The 18,391-nt window shown below is 48.4% G+C and overlaps 1 protein-coding gene across 1 annotated transcript in view; it reads right to left on the minus strand.

The window, feature by feature from the left end:
- GLDC (glycine decarboxylase) overlaps positions 1-18,391 on the minus strand; it is an 84,577-nt gene that overhangs the window by 45,543 nt on the left and 20,643 nt on the right. The window contains exons 5-11 of the mRNA XM_030885334.2: positions 17,804-17,939; positions 9,205-9,369; positions 7,142-7,219; positions 5,747-5,894; positions 4,438-4,634; positions 3,225-3,321; positions 311-416 (exon numbers count right to left, since the gene is read on the minus strand). Of these exons, the coding sequence (XP_030741194.2) occupies positions 311-416; positions 3,225-3,321; positions 4,438-4,634; positions 5,747-5,894; positions 7,142-7,219; positions 9,205-9,369; positions 17,804-17,939 (927 nt within the window). The remainder of the gene's footprint in view (positions 1-310; positions 417-3,224; positions 3,322-4,437; positions 4,635-5,746; positions 5,895-7,141; positions 7,220-9,204; positions 9,370-17,803; positions 17,940-18,391) is intronic.

The following is an 18,391-nucleotide window of genomic DNA, read 5'->3' on the forward strand; positions in this document are numbered from 1 at the left end:
TCTACCATGATCCAGCGTACTTTAAAAGATGGTCAATGGCGGCTCCCATTTTTTTCTTTTAAACTGTTACTGGGAGCTAATCCAGATATATCATTTTTGCCTAACAGACTGGGCATCCTTCTTGGGTTGGAGGCTAGGGGGAATAAGGAAGAGTTCCTTATAGTAAACACACTAACCTTCACTCTCTCCCCCTCCCCCCTGCCCTGGGGTTCTGATGTGAAGATTTAGCTTTGCGCACAGCATTAGAGTTGCAGGGAGTTTCTCATTTTAGGTACTCAAGTGTATGTTTTCAAACGGACAGAGGACTCACCTTCAGACAAAATGAGCGTGGCATTGTGAACCCTCCTTGCAATGTGCTGCAGGCCCCGGGAACCATGGTAGATTGCAAACATGGCAGCCATATTCGCCAAAAGCGCCTATGGGGACACAGAGACATGATGGGTGTGCTAAATAGGAAAGCCAAGGCCAGAGGAGCATATGAGATTGCTTTCTTTCCCCACAAGCTGGAGGCCAATTTCAATTTATTTCTCCCCCAAGCTGCTTGGCTACGTGAGGGGGAGGACAGCAGTCGATATACCTTCGCGTCACCAGACCCGTTCTCCAAACGGCACCATTATGAAGGGGTCCAACCAGACCACCACCCATGAAGGGGCAAGAGGCCATGAACGTGAAGAGGCAATATTCAAAGTTGGAAGACCATCAAGCAATAACAGCCTCGGGAAAAGACAAGAAAGCCCAAGATACTCAAGGAGTTTTTCAAGGTTGGATGCAACAAGACACCAGCCAGTATACAAGAACCCAGAGAGGATGGCGAGACCGTGAAACCCAGAACTCTGGGTCTCCCACCTTCCCCACCTCGGACAGGGTGCCCTCTTACTACGGGTCCATTACCCCGTATATGTGGAAACTCTGTGAGTAGGTTCTGCTCTGGGCTCTGGATTTCACAGGTTGAACCGTACAATTCTCCTGAGGATGTAAGTGAAGCACCCTACACTGAATTCCTGGCTGCCGAGAGGCAAATGGGCCAAGGACTGCAGGGTTCCTGGGAATCAAACCAGAGGGAGCTGGCAGAGGATCTATGCGAAAGAAGAAAGTGGAACCGACTGGCTTATTCTCGGATGTCAGCAAGGTAGCAATCTGAGGGCTCAGACCAATCCTTAATGGGAAGAGTGTGTTCTAGTGTGACAGCAGGGGGAAGATGGCCTGGCTTCTCGCTGAGATAAGAGCTCTGGCCGCTGGTCAAGAGAAGCCCCGGGACGGCTTTTCAGAAGGCAGCCCCGGGGCTGGAACAAGGAGAGGAGCCGCTGTGATGGTACTGACAGCAACAACAAAAACCCAAACCCCTTCCCATGAAGCTTGACTTGTGGTGTGAGTATTGTTGCTTAATCCCTCACAATCCTCTGCCATCGTGTCAGTTTGGACTCGGGGACAGGCTTTCGAAGGCTGTCAACACGTTTCTCCTGTGGAGCCACTGGTAGTGTGGAATGGGAGGCCTTTCAGTTAGCAGCCAAACTTGGAACCACCTGCGTCACCAGGGATCCTTATGTTGGCACCCAACCCATGCCTCCCCACCCCCCATGGCCATCGGTCAAGCCCAGCTCATGGTGACCCCACAGGACCGAGCAGAGCTTCTCCTGCAATGCTTTAAAGCAGACTGCCTCATCGTGGCCCCTCGGAGCAGCTGGTGGGTTTGAAGTGCCCACATTGCAGTCTAAAGCCCAACGCCTAACCCACAGTGCCACCAGTGCTCCAGGAGCAGAAAAAAAGAACGTGGCAAAACTAACACATTGGTAAGGAGGCAGACATCAGAGGCTCCGCCCATTGCTATGGGGAAGGCAAAGCCTTGCCACTGCTGGGAAAACCAGTCTGCCTTCCTCAGAAAGCCCCACTACCATCTGACCCGGCAACCACTCTCCTACATACTACACATATGTAGTCCCCAGATGACGAATGGGTTCCGTTTACAAACCTGTCTTTAAGATGACTCTATATGTAAACTGGGACGGGTCCCCATGCCGCCTATTCAACATCAGTGAGTCAAATACTCATCCCCGTATGTAGTGTACCCTTTTTTTCCGCCATGAAAGCATTTTAAAAGCACTTCCAAACACACTCAAACATCTGTAACATGATGCAATGATAATGTGCTGTTGAGCCCTTGTGCGAATCCCGGGTTTTTAACATCCTACGATTTACAGGGGTTGGTTCATAGCTACGGTTGTATATAAGTCAGATGTTCGTAACTAACCCAGGGATGCCGAGATAGAGAGAAGAACCGGAAGTAGGGTGCAACCAGAACCATGTCCATCTGTGTTCGCTACGGCACTGGGCACCGTAGACAACACAAGAATCAGCCTCCGTGCACATCAACAGACGAATGAATAGGTCACCACGGGATCCCACTTACATGAACCATCAAGACTAGACAAATACCTAGAGACCAAAGCTTATTGGTGCTTTCCAGGGAGGGAGGAGCCCTGGTTGAGCTCTCAGCTGCTAACTGACTGAAAGGTGGCAGTTCAAACCCACCCACCTCTCCACAGGTGGAGGCTCTGGCAGTCTGCCTCCAGAGAGCACCGCATTGGGCACTGCGGGAGGCAGTTCTCGTCGGTCCTACAGGGCTGCCGTGAGTCAGAATCGACCAGACAGCACCTGGGTGTGGGGGTATGAGAAAAGGGGTGGTGGGAGAGGGTGCTCACTGAAGGAGGCCCAACATTCTGGTTGGGTGATGGATGACAGTTTGCTTCTGGACATGGTTTGTGGTGGCGGCTGTATGCCACGGTGAATGTAATTAATGCCACGGACTTGTTCATGTCAATATTAGTCGGGATGAGCTGCTAACACCAAAACAATCACGACTGCTGTGTCCGTCCTGACTCACAGCAAGCAACCCTACAGCGCTGCCCGTAGACGTCCACGGTTGTCTCTCTTAGTAGAAGCAGATCGCCTCAGTTGTCTAGCGCAGAGCAGCTGATGGGTTTGAACCACCATGTTTTGGTTCTTAGTCAAGCACTTTAACCACAGGGCCACCAGGACTCCTGACTATCAACTAACCCAGCAAGATGGTATCAACTATATTATGCTATATGCAATATATATGATAACAATCTTGCTGTTTTAGTATTACATATATTATGAGAGAATGAGTGAGTGGCTGAAGCAGCCACCTTCTTTGTGGGTTGTAAGGGCGCTCACTGGCCAGGGCAGGTGCGTGCGTGACTTACCTGGGCTGTGCAGATGTTGCTGGTGGCCTTGTCTCTCCGGATGTGCTGTTCCCTGGTTTGAAGAGCAAGGCGGTACACTTCTTTTCCAATGGCATCTCTGGATCAAGAAAGAAGCTTCGAGTGAGCACCAATCGTTATCACCTGGAATTGTCACAAATCAACCTGCCTCTCAAGTGAACTCAGCAAGCTGGCTCGGGAGCAGGGTCATAGGGAAGCCTTTTCCCAGCCTTCCTCGTCTAGATTGGCTGTGATTTCTATAGCGGGAGCTCACCAGATCTTCCTTATTCAGTACCCAACTTTCGTATGCATGAGGCCATCGATAACATCAGGGCCTGGGTCAGGCGCACCTTCATCCTCAAAGTAACACCCTTGCTTTTCAACGCTTCAAAGAGCTTCTGCAGCAGATTTACCCAATGCAATAAGTTGTTTGATAGCTGCATGTTAAGTTAAAATTTGGGGCCCTGGAGATTATATCACCCAGGGCCACATGATCATATTCCTAACCCAACCAACATGTAGAAACCTCAGAATCAATCTGTAGCTTTAAAAAAAAAATCTATAATGATGCATGTATCCCAATCATGACCCTTTCCTCACTTCTGTATTCCCTTTACTAGTGATGGATGAATGAGCCTGCCACCAATCATGTCCCTGTGTTGGTCTCCTTTGTTTTCTAGCACACATAGGGAACTCCAAGGTCATGAGTCAGCAGGCTCCACTGGCCTCTGGACTGTGTGCATTCCAATGATTTCCCTCATTTGGGATGACTGTCTTTGTTTTACCTTGGTCCTCTGTGAGGCTTAATAAAAGGGTCTTCGGGGGTGGGGAGGGGTGGGGCAAAAAAAACAACAAAAATAAAAAATAAATAAAAGGGTCTTCATAGAATATGTTTGAAGCTAGGGTCTTTCTTCCCCTAGCACAATTGGAAGGCACTCAAAATACAGTGTGACCACAACAGTGGGCTCCAATCCTTGTGAAGAGGGTACAGGACAAGGCAACATGTCCTTTTATTGGACCTGGGGCTGCCATGAATCTGAGCTGATTTGGCTAGCAATAAACACTGGCTCAGACTCTAAATTTATGTTATCCTGTCCCTTAATCAGCCCAACATGGCCCAGTTAAATTCAGAGTAAGACCAGTGAGTTTATGATCAGGAGGAGGAATAGACAGCATCCTCATCATGATGCAAAGGCAGAACCACGAGGTGCATTACCTTGTCACTCCTACCATTCTTCCAGGCATCATTCTCACCAAGTTGTCTCGGACAGCAAAGAAGGCTGCGTGGGGTCCCCCGTAGCCCAGGGGCACCCCAAACCTCTGTGAGTTTCCCAAGGCAATGTCTACCCCAAATTCTCCAGGAGGCCTCAAGATACACAGGGCTAGAAGGTCAGTAGCACAACAGGCCAGACTCTGAAACGTGAAATGAGAGAGAAGTGGTCAAGGTCGATACCTTGCCTGAGAGTGGGCATGTTGAAACAGTACCCCCAAAGGCAGACTGGTTTGCAGATGGCGGCCGTTTACAGTGGGAGCTCTAGGTCCATTTGGAGTCTTGACATAAATTCAATCTCCACTGAGCTCATTCTGACTGTAGTGTAGAAAGTTTTGCCCTCGGGTAGAGTGTGTTTGAAAGTAAGCTATGGCTCCCCTAACCAGCACAAGGAGGGGCAGTCTTGACTTGGGACTGTCTCAGCATGCCCTTAATGGAAATTGGGGAACAAAGAAGCCCTAGTGGTGCAGTGGCTCCGTGGCTTGAACCCACCGGCTGCCCCTCATGAGAAAGCAGAGGTATGTAGTTACTCCCATAAAGACATACAGCCTTGGGAACTCGCAAGGGCAGTGCTGCTCTGCCTTATAAAGCCCTTGTGAGTTGGGATTGACTTGATGGCAGTGAGTTTGTTTGGTGTGTGAGGGGGTGGGGGAGTGGGGGTGCCTGCATAGTTATACGGTAGAGATGGAGTTGCCCCCGACCAAGGTGGTCAGAGGGCCGCAGAACCAATTCTGTAAGCTTTTCAATTAATTTATTTTAATCATTTCATTGGGGGCTCTTACAGCTCTTACATCCTGTTAAGCTTTGAAAATCTGCAATCATCATGGTGGTCCCTTTCCCCTCCATGCTCCTGCCTGTAACAGGGTGGATTGATCGCCACCAGTCATGAGTTGGTGAGGATTTCCTGGCTTTCTTTGTTCTGCGAGGAACCAGCTGGCGGAGAAGCCATGCCTCATGCTGGTAGTCTGCCCTCACCTGGACAATCTGGCTTTGTCTGGTTTTCATTCAGTTTAAGACTTAATATGGGGTCTCTATAAAATACATTTGGCTCTGAGGGCCTTATTTCCCCTTAGAACACCCATGAGCTTCATCTACTCATTCAGCAGACATTTACTGCGTAGCTACCATGTGCCGGGAACCCACAAACAAAGCACATTACAGAAAGGACGGAGGAAGGAGAGACAGCGTTAGTGCGTCACAGTAACAATAGCCAGAATGTCAACAGAAGCAGCAGCAGGAAGGGAAGTTCCGTTACCCCGCTCTGGTGGGCCCGCTGCACGAGCTCGGTGAAGTCCTCCACCTTGCCCTCGCTGTCGGGGTACTGGAACAGGACACCGCTGATGTCCTTCCCACTGAAGTCCATCTCGTGAGGGAGCTTCAGCGCAATGAGGACTCCGGCGAATCTATAGACAGGAGACCCACGGGAAAGGGAACCATCTGGTTACTTTTCAGTGATGCTGCATTAATTTGTGTGCTACTCCTCGACCTCCCCACCTCCAACTACCGCACCCCAGACCTGGCTCCTCGGGGCAACAATGCTTCATACCAGGGTGTCTCCCAACAGCTCAGCCTGGCTTTCTTGCAGCTAGAATAAGGTGACCAGACATTCCGCTTTTGGCGGGACGGTCCCGATTTTTAACGATTTTTCCTGCATCCTGCGGCATTTTTTAAAAGTCCAGATTTTTGGAAAGAATGCATGACAAGCTAGGGTATACAGTTTCGGCTGCCATGTAGCTATTTCGTCAGGATATGAGTTTTATCAATGGTGTCCTGCTTTACTAATGTTAAAATCTGGTCACCTTAAGCTAGAAGCCCACTGTTTAACTCACAGAACCACCAGGCATTGGTTTTAGGTGAATGGAAATCTGACAATAAGACAAGGAGGAAGACCTTGCTTAGGTTTCTAAAATCATCTCATTCCAGCTATGCATCGAAAACCCCAAGGAAGGGATGGTGGTGTGAGGCAGGGGTGAGATGAACCAGCCTTTACAAAAGAGAAGGCAAATAAACACTCCTCCAATGGCAGGGATGCTGCCTGGGTTTTACTTGATGGAATCACTAACATACCACGGGGCTTTTCTCTGGTGCATGTGTAAGTACTAGATTTGCAGCAAACAGCCCCCTTACCCCGCCTCCCCCCCTCCCCCCAAATCATTAACAGTTGTAAGAGGGCTCCATTTTCTTTATTTTTCCAAACTTCCTGAGGCCCTGTTGAAATTGCTTTCAGACTTTTAATTACTGCTTCCGAAGAAGAAACAAAGGCCCACCGTGATGCCTTACTACGAAGCAATAGCAATCACATCCAGGTATTTCTCCCCTGTGTGTTTGGTTTTAAACAGAAATATCTTGTCTCACAGTGTTGGCATGTCTCTCAGGGAAGGTCCTTCCTTGTTGACAGCCTTGGGCATTCCTTAGCATGCTTTGGCTTCTAGAAAATTCCTCAAATGACTCTTCCCTCTGTGTGTCTATTCTTTGCCCTCAATTTGGACAAAAATTCTGCAACTGTAGGTCCCAGAAGGAAGCAGGAAAGTAGTGAGCTGAAAGTAAATTGCAACAACTCAAACTCAACCAGGTTCACCTCCCATCAGTGTGGATGTGACCGAGACAAACACATTTCCCCAGCGTTTAAAACCCAAATGGAATGAATTACTTGGCCCGAGTCTGGATGACAGCTATCGTCTGTGGGTGGCAACGAGGGTCTACAAAAAACGTTCTCCTCTTGTTGTGTCTGAAAGAGAAAGTGTAGTCAAGCCTGAGCATACGGGAACAGTGTCCCCCTCAGAACGCGGGGCAAAGATGGCCCTCGTGGGACAGTGTGAAATACACTGAGTCGTGAATGATGCGAATGGCATTCACCATCAGAACTCTGCTTACTCCGGTTCCTGGTAGAACCGCCCTTAGCAACAGCACCCCTAAAATGGTTGTAGATTTTAAAAGTAAATATTTGAAGAAGAAAAAGCAAGGTCGTGGTTAAGTGCAAATGAGAAGCACGCATTCTACTCTTCCAAGAAAAACAACCCACCACCCACCTGCCCGCTGGTCCTACTGTGTTCTCTTGCCTGCTGGGAGCCATGAGACCCGTGTTTCAAACACCATGGTGGAGACAATTTCAGCAGAGCTTCCAAACTAAAACAAACTAGGAGGAACGGTCTAGAGACCTTCTAAAACGAACCAGTGAAAACTCTGTGGAGCACAACAGAACACTGTCTGACATGCTTGCTTTGGGTATGGGGGTGTGGGCAGTGTTGACAGTGGCTGCAGGGGGATATCCTGCTGGTGCATTGGATTGACTAAGGTAGAATGTAAGCATCCCTTTCTATGCATTTGGAAACGAAAAGCTCTGTGGGGCTTGCTTTGCTGTGATATTCACTTTATTCTGGTGGTCTGGGACTGAATCAGCAATACCTTCTAATTCCGACTCATAGTGACCATGGACAGGGGCTATAGATCTTTAGGGGAACAAACTCATCTTTCTCCCACTGAACAACTGGTGGATTTGAACTGCTAACAGCCCAAAATGTAACCCACTATTCCACTACAGCTCCTTAGAAAACTCTTTGTGTGTGTGTTGGGGGTGGGGGGAACCTCCCTTTACCCTAATACAAACACAACCCACTGTCCACCACTGAGCTGATTTTAACTCAGAGGCTCTGCTCTATATCTCACTGCCATCAAGTGGCTGCCGACTCAGTGACCCTGCAGAGCAGGTAGAACTGACCCTGTGAGCTTCCCAAACTGTAACTGTTGATGGGAGGAGAAAGCCTTGTCTTTCTCCGCTGGCAAAATCAGAACCAAAAACTTCAAGGCTTTCAAGTCTGTTCCGACTCATAACCACCCGACAGGAGGGCAGCATAGAACTGCCCCTGGTGGGTTTCCAAGACCGTAACTCTTTACGGGAGGAGAAAGCCTCCTCTTTCTCCCGTGGAGCTGGAGCAGCTGGTGACCTCAAACTGCTGTCCTTGCGGTTAGCAGCCAACACCTAACCACCACAGCCCCGGGGTACCTAGGGTCTAGACAGAGGCTGTAAATCTTTCTCCAAAAAGCTGAGGGGACTGAAAATACAGGGAATCCAGGATGGATTGGTCCCTCTAGGACCAGTGGTGTGAGTGGCAAAACAGGGAGGGTAAAGGGAGAATGGGTAGGAAAGAGGGAACCGATTACATGGAACTGTAATCGGTGTGTGACCTCCTCCCTGGGGGACAGACAACCAAAAAGTGGATGAAGGGAGACGTCGGACAGGGCAAGATATGACAAAATACCCATTTATAAACTCTCAAGGGCTCATGAGGGAGGGGGGAGCGGGGAGGGAGGGGAAAAATGAGGACCTAATGTCGGGGGTTTTAAACGGAGAGAAAATGTTTTGAGAAACAACGTACAAATGCGCTTTACACAATTGATGTGTTTATGCATTGGGATAACAGTTGTATGAGCCCCTAATAAAATGTTAAAAAAAAAAAAAAAATAAAAAAAAAAAAAAAAAAGCTGAGGGGTTCGAATCATCCACCTGGGTAACTCAGTGCCTAATCCACATCAACACCAAGGCTCCTTTTTCTGATATTTGTTACAGCAGCCAACAAAATGCACAGGATCTCGTATAATGTGTGGGTGCGGGTGCGGGGGGGGTGTAAGAGATTACAGACAGACTTCACTGGGATTGCTGGGAGGGGAGGGCCCCCCCAGCCCGAGGCAACCCCCATCCCAAGCGGATCCCACCTGTGGCACAACTGCATGGCCTCAGCTGCCGCCGTCGCCTCATCCAGCAGGGACGCGTTGGCTGTGTCCATGCCCGTGATGTCGCACACCATGGTCTGGTAGTTGAGCAAACTCTCCAGCCTGCCCTGAGACACCTCCGGCTGGTACGGGGTGTACTGGGTGACCCTGTGGGGAAACCACAGGCCGGGTCCCAGCTGTGACTCTGTGCACAGCGAACTCACCAAGCCTCCGCCAACTCCCGCCTCTCTCGGGAGGCTCAGTGAGCACCTCAGAGGCTGGAGGCTTGTCAGGAAGCTCAGAGGTAAGTCTGTGTTCTTTCAGGGCTGCTGAATCCAGGTTGACTCATAGAAACTCAGTGGGTAACAATCAAACTTAGCTTAGTCTTCCACGGGCCTCACACTAGGAGGCGTCCATTGTTGGGACCACAGAACAGATCCGAGGGTCTTTGATTTCCCTGGCCCTCTATTTTACCAAGCGTGACATCCTTTCCCAGGGACTGCCCCCTCCTGAGCACAGGTCCACAGTACATGAGACAAACCCTCGCCGTCCTTATTTCGTATTTCTAAACATCCAAGCATTCTGACTGTGACTTCCTCCGTGACGGATTAGTTCGTGGGAAAAACATCATGGGATGGAGCGTACTTACTTTGTATCCCTCTACCCTGGGCAGCACAAAGGTCAAGAGCTCAAGGCTGAAAGGTTTAGGGTTGGAATCCACCCAGAGGAGACTTAGAAGGAGGGTAGTGCTTCCCAAAGGTCATGATCTTGAAGTCCCCAGGGGAACAATTCTCCTCTATAGGAGTGGGAATCAACTCAAAGGCCACCAAGGCTTCACCTTGCATTTCCATTTACAAGTCCTCTTGTGTTATTTGGGGGGCGGGGCATCGAGTCCATTTGATAGAGAGCTGCCCTGTAGGGTTTATTTTAGCAACAGAAAATTGGTTTTAGCCCCCCCCCCCCCCCAAATACAGAAGTTTGCATGTTTTGCAAATATTGCTTCAGGGCAACATTTCTATAGACCTCGCCTTCGGGTCTATCGGTGCATAAACATAGGTCTGTATCTACCATGCACCCATGGCTCATCAAAGACCCACCTTGCATACACTCAACACTCAAAATGATTGGTCAAACCAGAACTGCCTATACCAAGGCAATTTTTGTAGGTGGATAGTTTTTCTTAAAAGGCAAACCTTGGGTAGTAGAGCACGTTTCTAAATGGTAACCGTAATGTTTGCAAATAAGTTTCCAGTCTCCAACTTGGGCTTAATTCAACTTGACCTAGGAATTGGGGATAAAGCCCTTCAACGTGGCTTTAAATTAGGGAAGTACAGAGGTCAGAACTTCTAGGGGCATCCTCCCTGCTTCCCTGAGGACAAAACTCGCAATGGATAAATGTCCCCTGCCCCTTATAGAACTTTTGCCCTTAAGAACTTATTGCAAACCAGGCGGGGGTTCACATATCAGCTCTCCAGTTTTGCAGGCAACAACTTAAATAACCTATCAAACCTCCAAGCCACTCCCTGTTCTGTTTGTATTTTCCCCTCTTCCTCTTATAAGATATTACCTTGCCCTTCACCTAAATTCACACCTGCTGACTCTACCTAGGCTTCCTGTTCCTTCTTTGCCCTTCCCACCCCTGGGAAGCCTCAAACTGTTTCTTTTGGTATGAAAACCTCTTCTTGTTAAGAGTGGTCTCAGAGTATTTGTCCTTTGGTGATTGATTAACTTCACTCAGTATAATGACCTCCAGGACCACCCGTTTCACAGTCTCCATTATTCCTTAATGACACGTGTACTTAAGCATTGGTATATGTCCCCAAATTTATCCATTCTTCCACCGATGGGCACTCAGGTCATTTCCATCATCTTGCTATTGGGAATCGTGCTGTGATGGTGTAGATGTGTTATTAGAAGCTGGCTCTGAGGGTCCACTAGAGCTCCTCTTTGATTTAATACACAGAAATCTCACTACCTTGTCTCTTTCTTACCATCCAATGTTCACACTCAAGTTCAGAACAGAAAAGCACCCAAGAATCGAACAACCTAATGCTCAAAACCTTTGGAATTTTTAAGGTTTTTAAAAAATATATTTAATCTTTGCTTGATACTAACCAAGAGAAGTTCTATGTGTTACAAGAAATTAACAAAAGTCTACTGGAAGATTCTCATTATCCGATTACTACAGGTGTATGGATGTTCGGCTTGGTGGGTTACTCACTGGGCTGCTGACCACAAGGTCAGCAGTTAGACCTTAACAGCCACTCTGTGGGAAAAACATGAGCCTTATGGTCCCCATAAAGACTTACAGTCTCCGAAACCCATGGGGCAGTCCTACTCTGTTGTGTGGGGTGGCTATGAGCCGTAACTGACTCAGTGGCAGTGAGTATGGATTTGATCTGGATGTCCATCCACTGCTATCAAATTCAAATACAAAGAGGCATTGACTTGAATTGGGCAAGAATGGGGCTTTGAGAAGGAGCCGATGTAGTCCTCTTCATTGACTTATCCCCCAGGTATTTACTAAGGTGCCAAGACCTTGTGCAGGTTCGTGTGGCACACAGGAAGATGGATGTCATCCCTCCTCTCCAGGAGAGGGGACTGTCGGAGTCCATTCTTGCTCATATCCACCATGTGACACGGTAGAACTACCCCAGAAGTTCCCCGGGCTTTCTGGGCAAGCTTGCAACGTCTTTCTCCCACTGACTCTGGTGGGTTTGAACCAACAACCTTGGTTAGCAGCTGAGCACTTCTCTACTGCCGGGCTGCCTTCTAGGGAGGAAATGAGATGATAAATCTCTAAAGCCATTTTAGAGAATTACATGTTTTAAGGGAAATGGAAGAAGGTGACAGGGTCTCGGGGGGCTGAGGGCTGATGACAGAACTGCCACCTTCTCATCTAACACCCCCTTCAATCCTGACTTCCAACAAAGGAGCTCAGGTCTGTGTACCCGTGTGTGGCTCCATCCTGTCCTCTGTCGGTGGTGCCTGTATTGCAAGCCAGCTGTAAGTTGGTTCGGTTTTGTTTATCATGCCCCTTTCTTTTCTCTCCTGCCTCAGGTTCAGGATAACCTTTCAGGCTGTTCCCGTGCAGCTTGTTGTGGGAAGCCTCTGGAATCAAGTGTACATTCCGTGCCTTCTTAACTCTGGGGGGTGGAGTGAGGAGCCAGCCTGACCCCAAGCAGTGCAAATGTTAAAAGAATGTAAAATAATTTCCTGTAACGTTTACTGGAGTAACAACTGTGTGAATGTGTGTGTGTGTGTCTGTCTGTGTTTGCACAGGCGCAGCTGAGTGATCTTGGACTTCCATCAATTCCTTGGACTGGCTGGCTTAGCAGCTGTGAATCAGTTGGCCAGATTGTCAGTGGCTGGTGAACTGGAATGATCGAGCATACAATGCCTGGTGCAGGCGTGCAGCAAGGGATCGGAGCTGAGACCGGGCTATCCAAAAGGGGAGACAAAGGGCTGCGAGACAGGGCTGATCTCAGGTCAGACAGAACTTTCCCACACAGTTTGTACCATGCAGACAGGCCCAGCACCACCCCTGCTCACAGGACCTGTCCAACACAAAGCCTGCCCTTCACCCAGAATCATTGCTTGATCTGTACACATGCACACAAGCCAGGCCCTCTGAAAAGTAGGAAGAAAATTCGGTATCCTTATAATGATGACATAGAACATATGACAGGGAGAAGAGAGAGACCAAAGATTTCATTACAGCACTAAATATAATACTGAAAAGTGACAACCCCCCTCCCGCAGAGGGACAACCATAAACGTGGGTGAAGGGAGACAGCAGTCAGAGGAAGATATGAAAATAATAATTTATAATTTACCAAGGGGTCATGAGAGTTGGGGTTGGGGTTGGGGTTGAAGAGAGGACCTGATACCAAGGGCTCAAATAGAAAGTAAATGTTTAGAAAATGATAACGGCAAAATATGCTCAATACAATTGATGTCTGGATTGTTATGAGCTGTAAGAGCTCCCAATAAATGATTTTTTTTTAAGTGAGTATCTGGTGGAACTGATTAAGTGACCACTAATAGGAGAAATGATCTAAGAACTAGACAACACAGATCACATATTAGGTATTCATTAAAAATGATGTTTAAAGAAATTAGTTCCTGGCCTGGAAAATACCCATGATATTATTCATTTTAAAAATAGGATGTCAGCTGCTTACATGCAGCCCCAATGCCGCAGGGGATTTGGTTCCCTGGTTGGCAGCTTCATGAGACATTGCTGTTCATCAGCCTAATAAGGTGCTTGGTGCTTCTGTTCTACTTCCTAGTTGGCTGCAGGGTGCCTGGGTCTCCCAAGCTTGCAAGTGACCGTCCAAGGCACTAGAACTGGTCTCTCTTGACCGGGAGCAACACAGGAAGGAGACTCGAGAACAGAGGAGGGGTATGCGCTGGGTGGCTTGTCGCTTCCATAAACAGTTCCCTCCTTTGTCACCAGACAAGGACTGGACGGTGCTAACATCACTGAACATTGTGATCAGGGATTCTACAGAAGACTTCTGACCTAAAGGGGCTGGGGAGTGGGGTGGGGGCGCGGAATCAGAACAGAATCAAAAATCCTCATAGACTTGGAACTTTCTGGAGCCATAGAAGGTGGATGAACCCCTGAAAGTACAAGGAAGCTTCAAAGAGTTTGTGGGAACAGTTGTGGAATTAAAAAATTAATAGAATTTTTCCACACATTTTTCTAAAGTCCTCTCCTTAAACCAAGAATACTTCCTAACATCACTTAAAAGCTGGACAACAGCTAGCTTAACCAGTGGAACGGTCTGCCGTGAGCAGTGTTAGTTAGGGATTGTGTCAAGGAGACGCTCCTGCTAGGGGTGAAGTCAGACCTGTCGCCTCCTTGAGGTCCGAAGTCTTTCTGCTGAGAAAGTGTTCCAGGGAGGAAGCCACAGCCGTGCACAACAGACCGCGCTTCTGGCATCCTCGCTGGCATCAGAGCCCTCTGGCTTTGGAAATCACACTGTGGGGAGTCAGGTACAGATGCTTTGGTACAGGGCAACCACAAGAAGCTGTTGACCATGAGCAAGCAAGCCAGTGAGGTTCATTAGGTCTCAAGCCAGTCTCAGGATGTCTCTGTTGACTATCGAGATAGCAGGGCCAGGCTTTTAATCACTAGCCATCTGACAGAACACGCTCGGCATGATCTATCCACAGCCAGCCAGCCTGCGTGTGAGCAGTGTAGTGAGTTATGAAAATTGCCTAGAAACCGCACTCAGTCAAATACACTCGGCTAACTGCATTTTGTAAGGGGGATGTTCCCCACTACTCTAAGTAAAATAACTTGAGTTACACTGTGTCTGTTCCAGAGAGCATGAGCATTTATTTCTTCCAAGATCATCAGGATCTATCATTTGGCTGCGACTCTTCTGGAATTGGGAGGAGGTGGGGGTAGGAGCTTAGCAGTAGAATTCTCATGGAATTCTCTCAACTTCATCCTGATGCCCCAAACCAAACAGGGAAAATGCTGCCGCTGGGACACTGGAGCCTGATGTCGTCAACAGACAAACCTCTGGCACCGAGGAGGACCTCATCACTCGATGTCTTGGGCTTGATGTAAATTTTCTTTTGAGAGCCCAACTGTTTGAATTCTCTCCAGCTATGTTTTCCATTTATTTTCATCTCACGTTGCCGGAAACGTGTTGGTTCCGTTTCTATGGAAACCATTCCAAGAGTGATAATGTGACGTCTGCCCACCCAACATGTGCAGATCCCTCTCTATCAGCACACCCACCCACACGGCCGGTTGGGAGGACTCTCCATGGCAGAATGGAAAGGGACATTGAAAATGCAGCCCCTCACAGGGACTGAGAAGCAGAGAGCAGCCTCCCCTGGCTCTCCCTCTGCTCCCAGAGTGAATGAGCGCACTTGCTCACAGGCAGGAGGCAATATGGAGAGCGCTGTGTATCCCACCAAGAGCCAGGCGGCCGGCCAGGATTCAGGCGGCTGGGCTGTGGCGGCCCATTCATGGGCGTTTGAAGCTCATTTTTCAGGGGGAGGAGAAACCAGTCCTTTGCTTTTGAAATCCAACTTGGAGTTTAGCGTTCCGATTCTGAGCAACACCACAGTGGGAGAGCAGCCACGGTCCACACTCAGGAAGCAGAAATCACTCATGATTGGACAATTACGCTCACCTCTTCTTTTGCTAACTAACTTTACAAAAAAGTTAAGCCACCACATGGGGCTTTGAAAACGTTCCACCGTCTAGAAGGCACTGTCGATCTTGAGAGCATTCTGTTGTTGGGTCACCGAAGGACAGACACATAGTGTACCATACCACTTACACGAAAAACCACTCTGGGGTGCTGCTAAGCCACCCAGCAACTCCTCAGGAGAAGGGGCTGGCAATCTGCTTGAGCAAAGACTGCAGTTTAGAGAGCACGGACAGCCCTGCTCTGCCAGGTCTGGTCCCCTGGAGTAGAAAATCAACTTCATGGCTCCCAGCAACCCCCACTGACACAGAACAGACAAAGACAGCGCGACCCAAATGTACTAGTGTTTCCCAGGAATGTGGAGGCGGGGGCAGTCACTGCTTAGGGAACCCACACGTCTGTTAGAGGGGTGCTGGGTGCCCAACAGACGGACAGAATGTCACTGGACCGTGCGTGTCAAACATGCTGGATGGCAATGTGCTCTCACCGACATGTTCATTATCATGATACAACAAATAAGCAGAGCATAGTGAAACTAAAAGTTCTGTACAAGGATGAAAATGCAACTGTGACCATTTACTTGCTATGGCTCTTCTGCCAGTCTCCCTAATTCCCACCCCATGACTGGGTTGTGTGGAATGCTCACCTGGGGAGTGGCCAGTTTTCCTGTCCCACTGAGCTTTAAATGAACCATCTCAAAAGCAGAAACGGAGGGTCTCACTACCACAAGGAAGAAAGTTCCACCGTGGAGCAAGGACCTAGAGATTCCCTGCACACTGAATCTCCTTTATCCAGGAGACAGAACTGTGGCACTGGAGGAGTGGCAGAGGGAAGGCAGCAGCAGTACCAAAAACCAAAACTCAAGATGGCACGGTGAGCTTCTCAGCCATGGAGCGGATAAAATGGTGTCTTGGGGCAGGAAGCTCCCCTGTGGAGTGGGGCGCCTCCAGGCACTTAATCGGAGGAGCTAGGTTTGCTGACCAGTTGAGCTGGTGCTGAGTGCTTTCTGGCTGAGGCTTATGGTGGAGTGCCCTTGGAGTTTTTATTGACAGGGGAAAAGGTCCTCATGTTTGAGTGGCATACCTATAGACAGGTCGTTGTCCTGACCGAAGAACTATATCCTGAACATCCCTGATCCTGACTTTTAACCTGTTTACTACCCTAATAAACCCCATAATCATGAGTATGGTTGGTGATTTGTGTGGCCATTGACATGAATTGTTGAACCCACCAGAGAAACAAGTGGGCACTGTAGGTGGGATGATTGGTGTCAACATTGGTAAAGACTGGACAGTGGACGCGTGTCTGACCTCCAAGTCCCATGAATTGACCTTGGACCAATGTTGACTTTGATTCTACATCACCCTTGTAAAGCCAAAGGAAATCAGATGTGGCCGCCACATCACTCTTAGAAGACCGGGAGACCTGGTTCTTTAATGGCACTAACAACATTTAAGATCAGGTTCTCACCAACCATGACTGTACCTGCGCTATGGAAAAACAAAGGCAATGCTGGGCACGTTTCTAAGGCTCACTGCTTTGGGCACTGTGAAAATCTCATGCAGGAAAAGTAGTCGTTGGTTGGGGCACACTGATCTCCTTTAACTTCTCAAGGGAAAATGGGAATCAAGACCAACAGCCTATTCCTATGAGGTGGAAGTCAGACATGATTCTTCTCTACAACTTTTTAAAAAACGAATCCTGACAGCCACTGGGTTTGTTAATTCATTGCATTGCCTGCCCAGAACTCACACACCATCCTCACAGTTATGAGGTACAATACAGAAGTAGCTGGTTACAGATCAGGATCAGGCAATGCAGGGTACAGTTCTTCAGTCAGGACAGCTTCTTCTCAGCCATGCCCACAGGCAGGCCTCTCCTTGGTCTTCAGCCTTTTGACTGTTCACCCCTTGGTCTCTTGAGCCAACTTTGTCTCTAGCCTTCTCAGACACGTGCTACAAAGCTCGTATAGAAATTGTAAATTAGGGTGGCTCTACATAAATTAGGGTAGGCTCTAAATCTAATCACGTCTGGCTTCTAAAAGGTGAAAAAGAGGTGAGGAGACACACAGGGGCAGAAGATGAAGCCTGATGTCTTCACAAGGACTGCTGGCAGCTGAAGGAGCCCTGGAGGTGCAGGAGGTGAGTTCTTCAGCTCCCAACCAAAGAGATATTGTTTGGGGCCCAGCAGCCTCTCTGCTCGAGAACAGTGAATGTGGCGGTCTGCTTCCATAAAATCCCACTACCTGGGCAATCCTAGAGGGTTGCTATGTCAGGATAGATTCCAGGCAACAGGACGAGAAGTGAAAATAAACAGGGAAAGGCCCTCCCCCCAAGAGCCACACCTGAACTTGGACTTTCAGCCTTCCATTCTGTGAGCAAATGAAATTCAGTCCTTTAAAGCCAAGAAACAAAAGAATATCTTACCATCCCGGGTTCTCCAGTAGGTTCCGCACAATTGCCTGTGGCACGGAGCAGTTGTAATAGCCCATGCCGATGTATGAGCGCCAGATCTGGTTTTTGCTGGAAATGGCATGCAGAGTTGCCAGGATTTCATTCTCACCTGAGAGTGGGAAGGAGAAGTTACAGAGGGAAACCATCTCAGTACAGTGCTCAGACCCTCCGCTTCATCTGACTATTTCTGTGAGGAGAACAACCAGACAGAACATACGGATCCAACCAACACTAATAATGCATACAGAACTCCGGAGTCCAGAAATACACTAGTTTTCCTCAAAGCTGGTTCCATGTAATTTTTCTGACTTTTTTCCCCCACCCTTTGTTTGCCAGAGTTGGCCAATCTTTGCTATTTCTTTCCCAGGGGTTCCATTCTAATTCTAAGTAAATCCCCCTCCCTTTTTTTGATAATGCAATTTATTTATTGAATTTAATTTATTCTTTTAATAGTTTTATTAGGGGCTCATACAACTCATCGCAACCCATACATACATCAATTGTGTAAAGCATATTTGCACATTCATTGCCCTCATCATTCTCAAAACATTTGCTCTCCAC

This window comes from Echinops telfairi, unplaced genomic scaffold (assembly GCF_000313985.2).
Source record: "Echinops telfairi isolate 266 unplaced genomic scaffold, ASM31398v2 ScPeMD7_25;HRSCAF=90, whole genome shotgun sequence".
NCBI classification, from domain to species: Eukaryota; Metazoa; Chordata; class Mammalia; order Afrosoricida; family Tenrecidae; genus Echinops; species Echinops telfairi.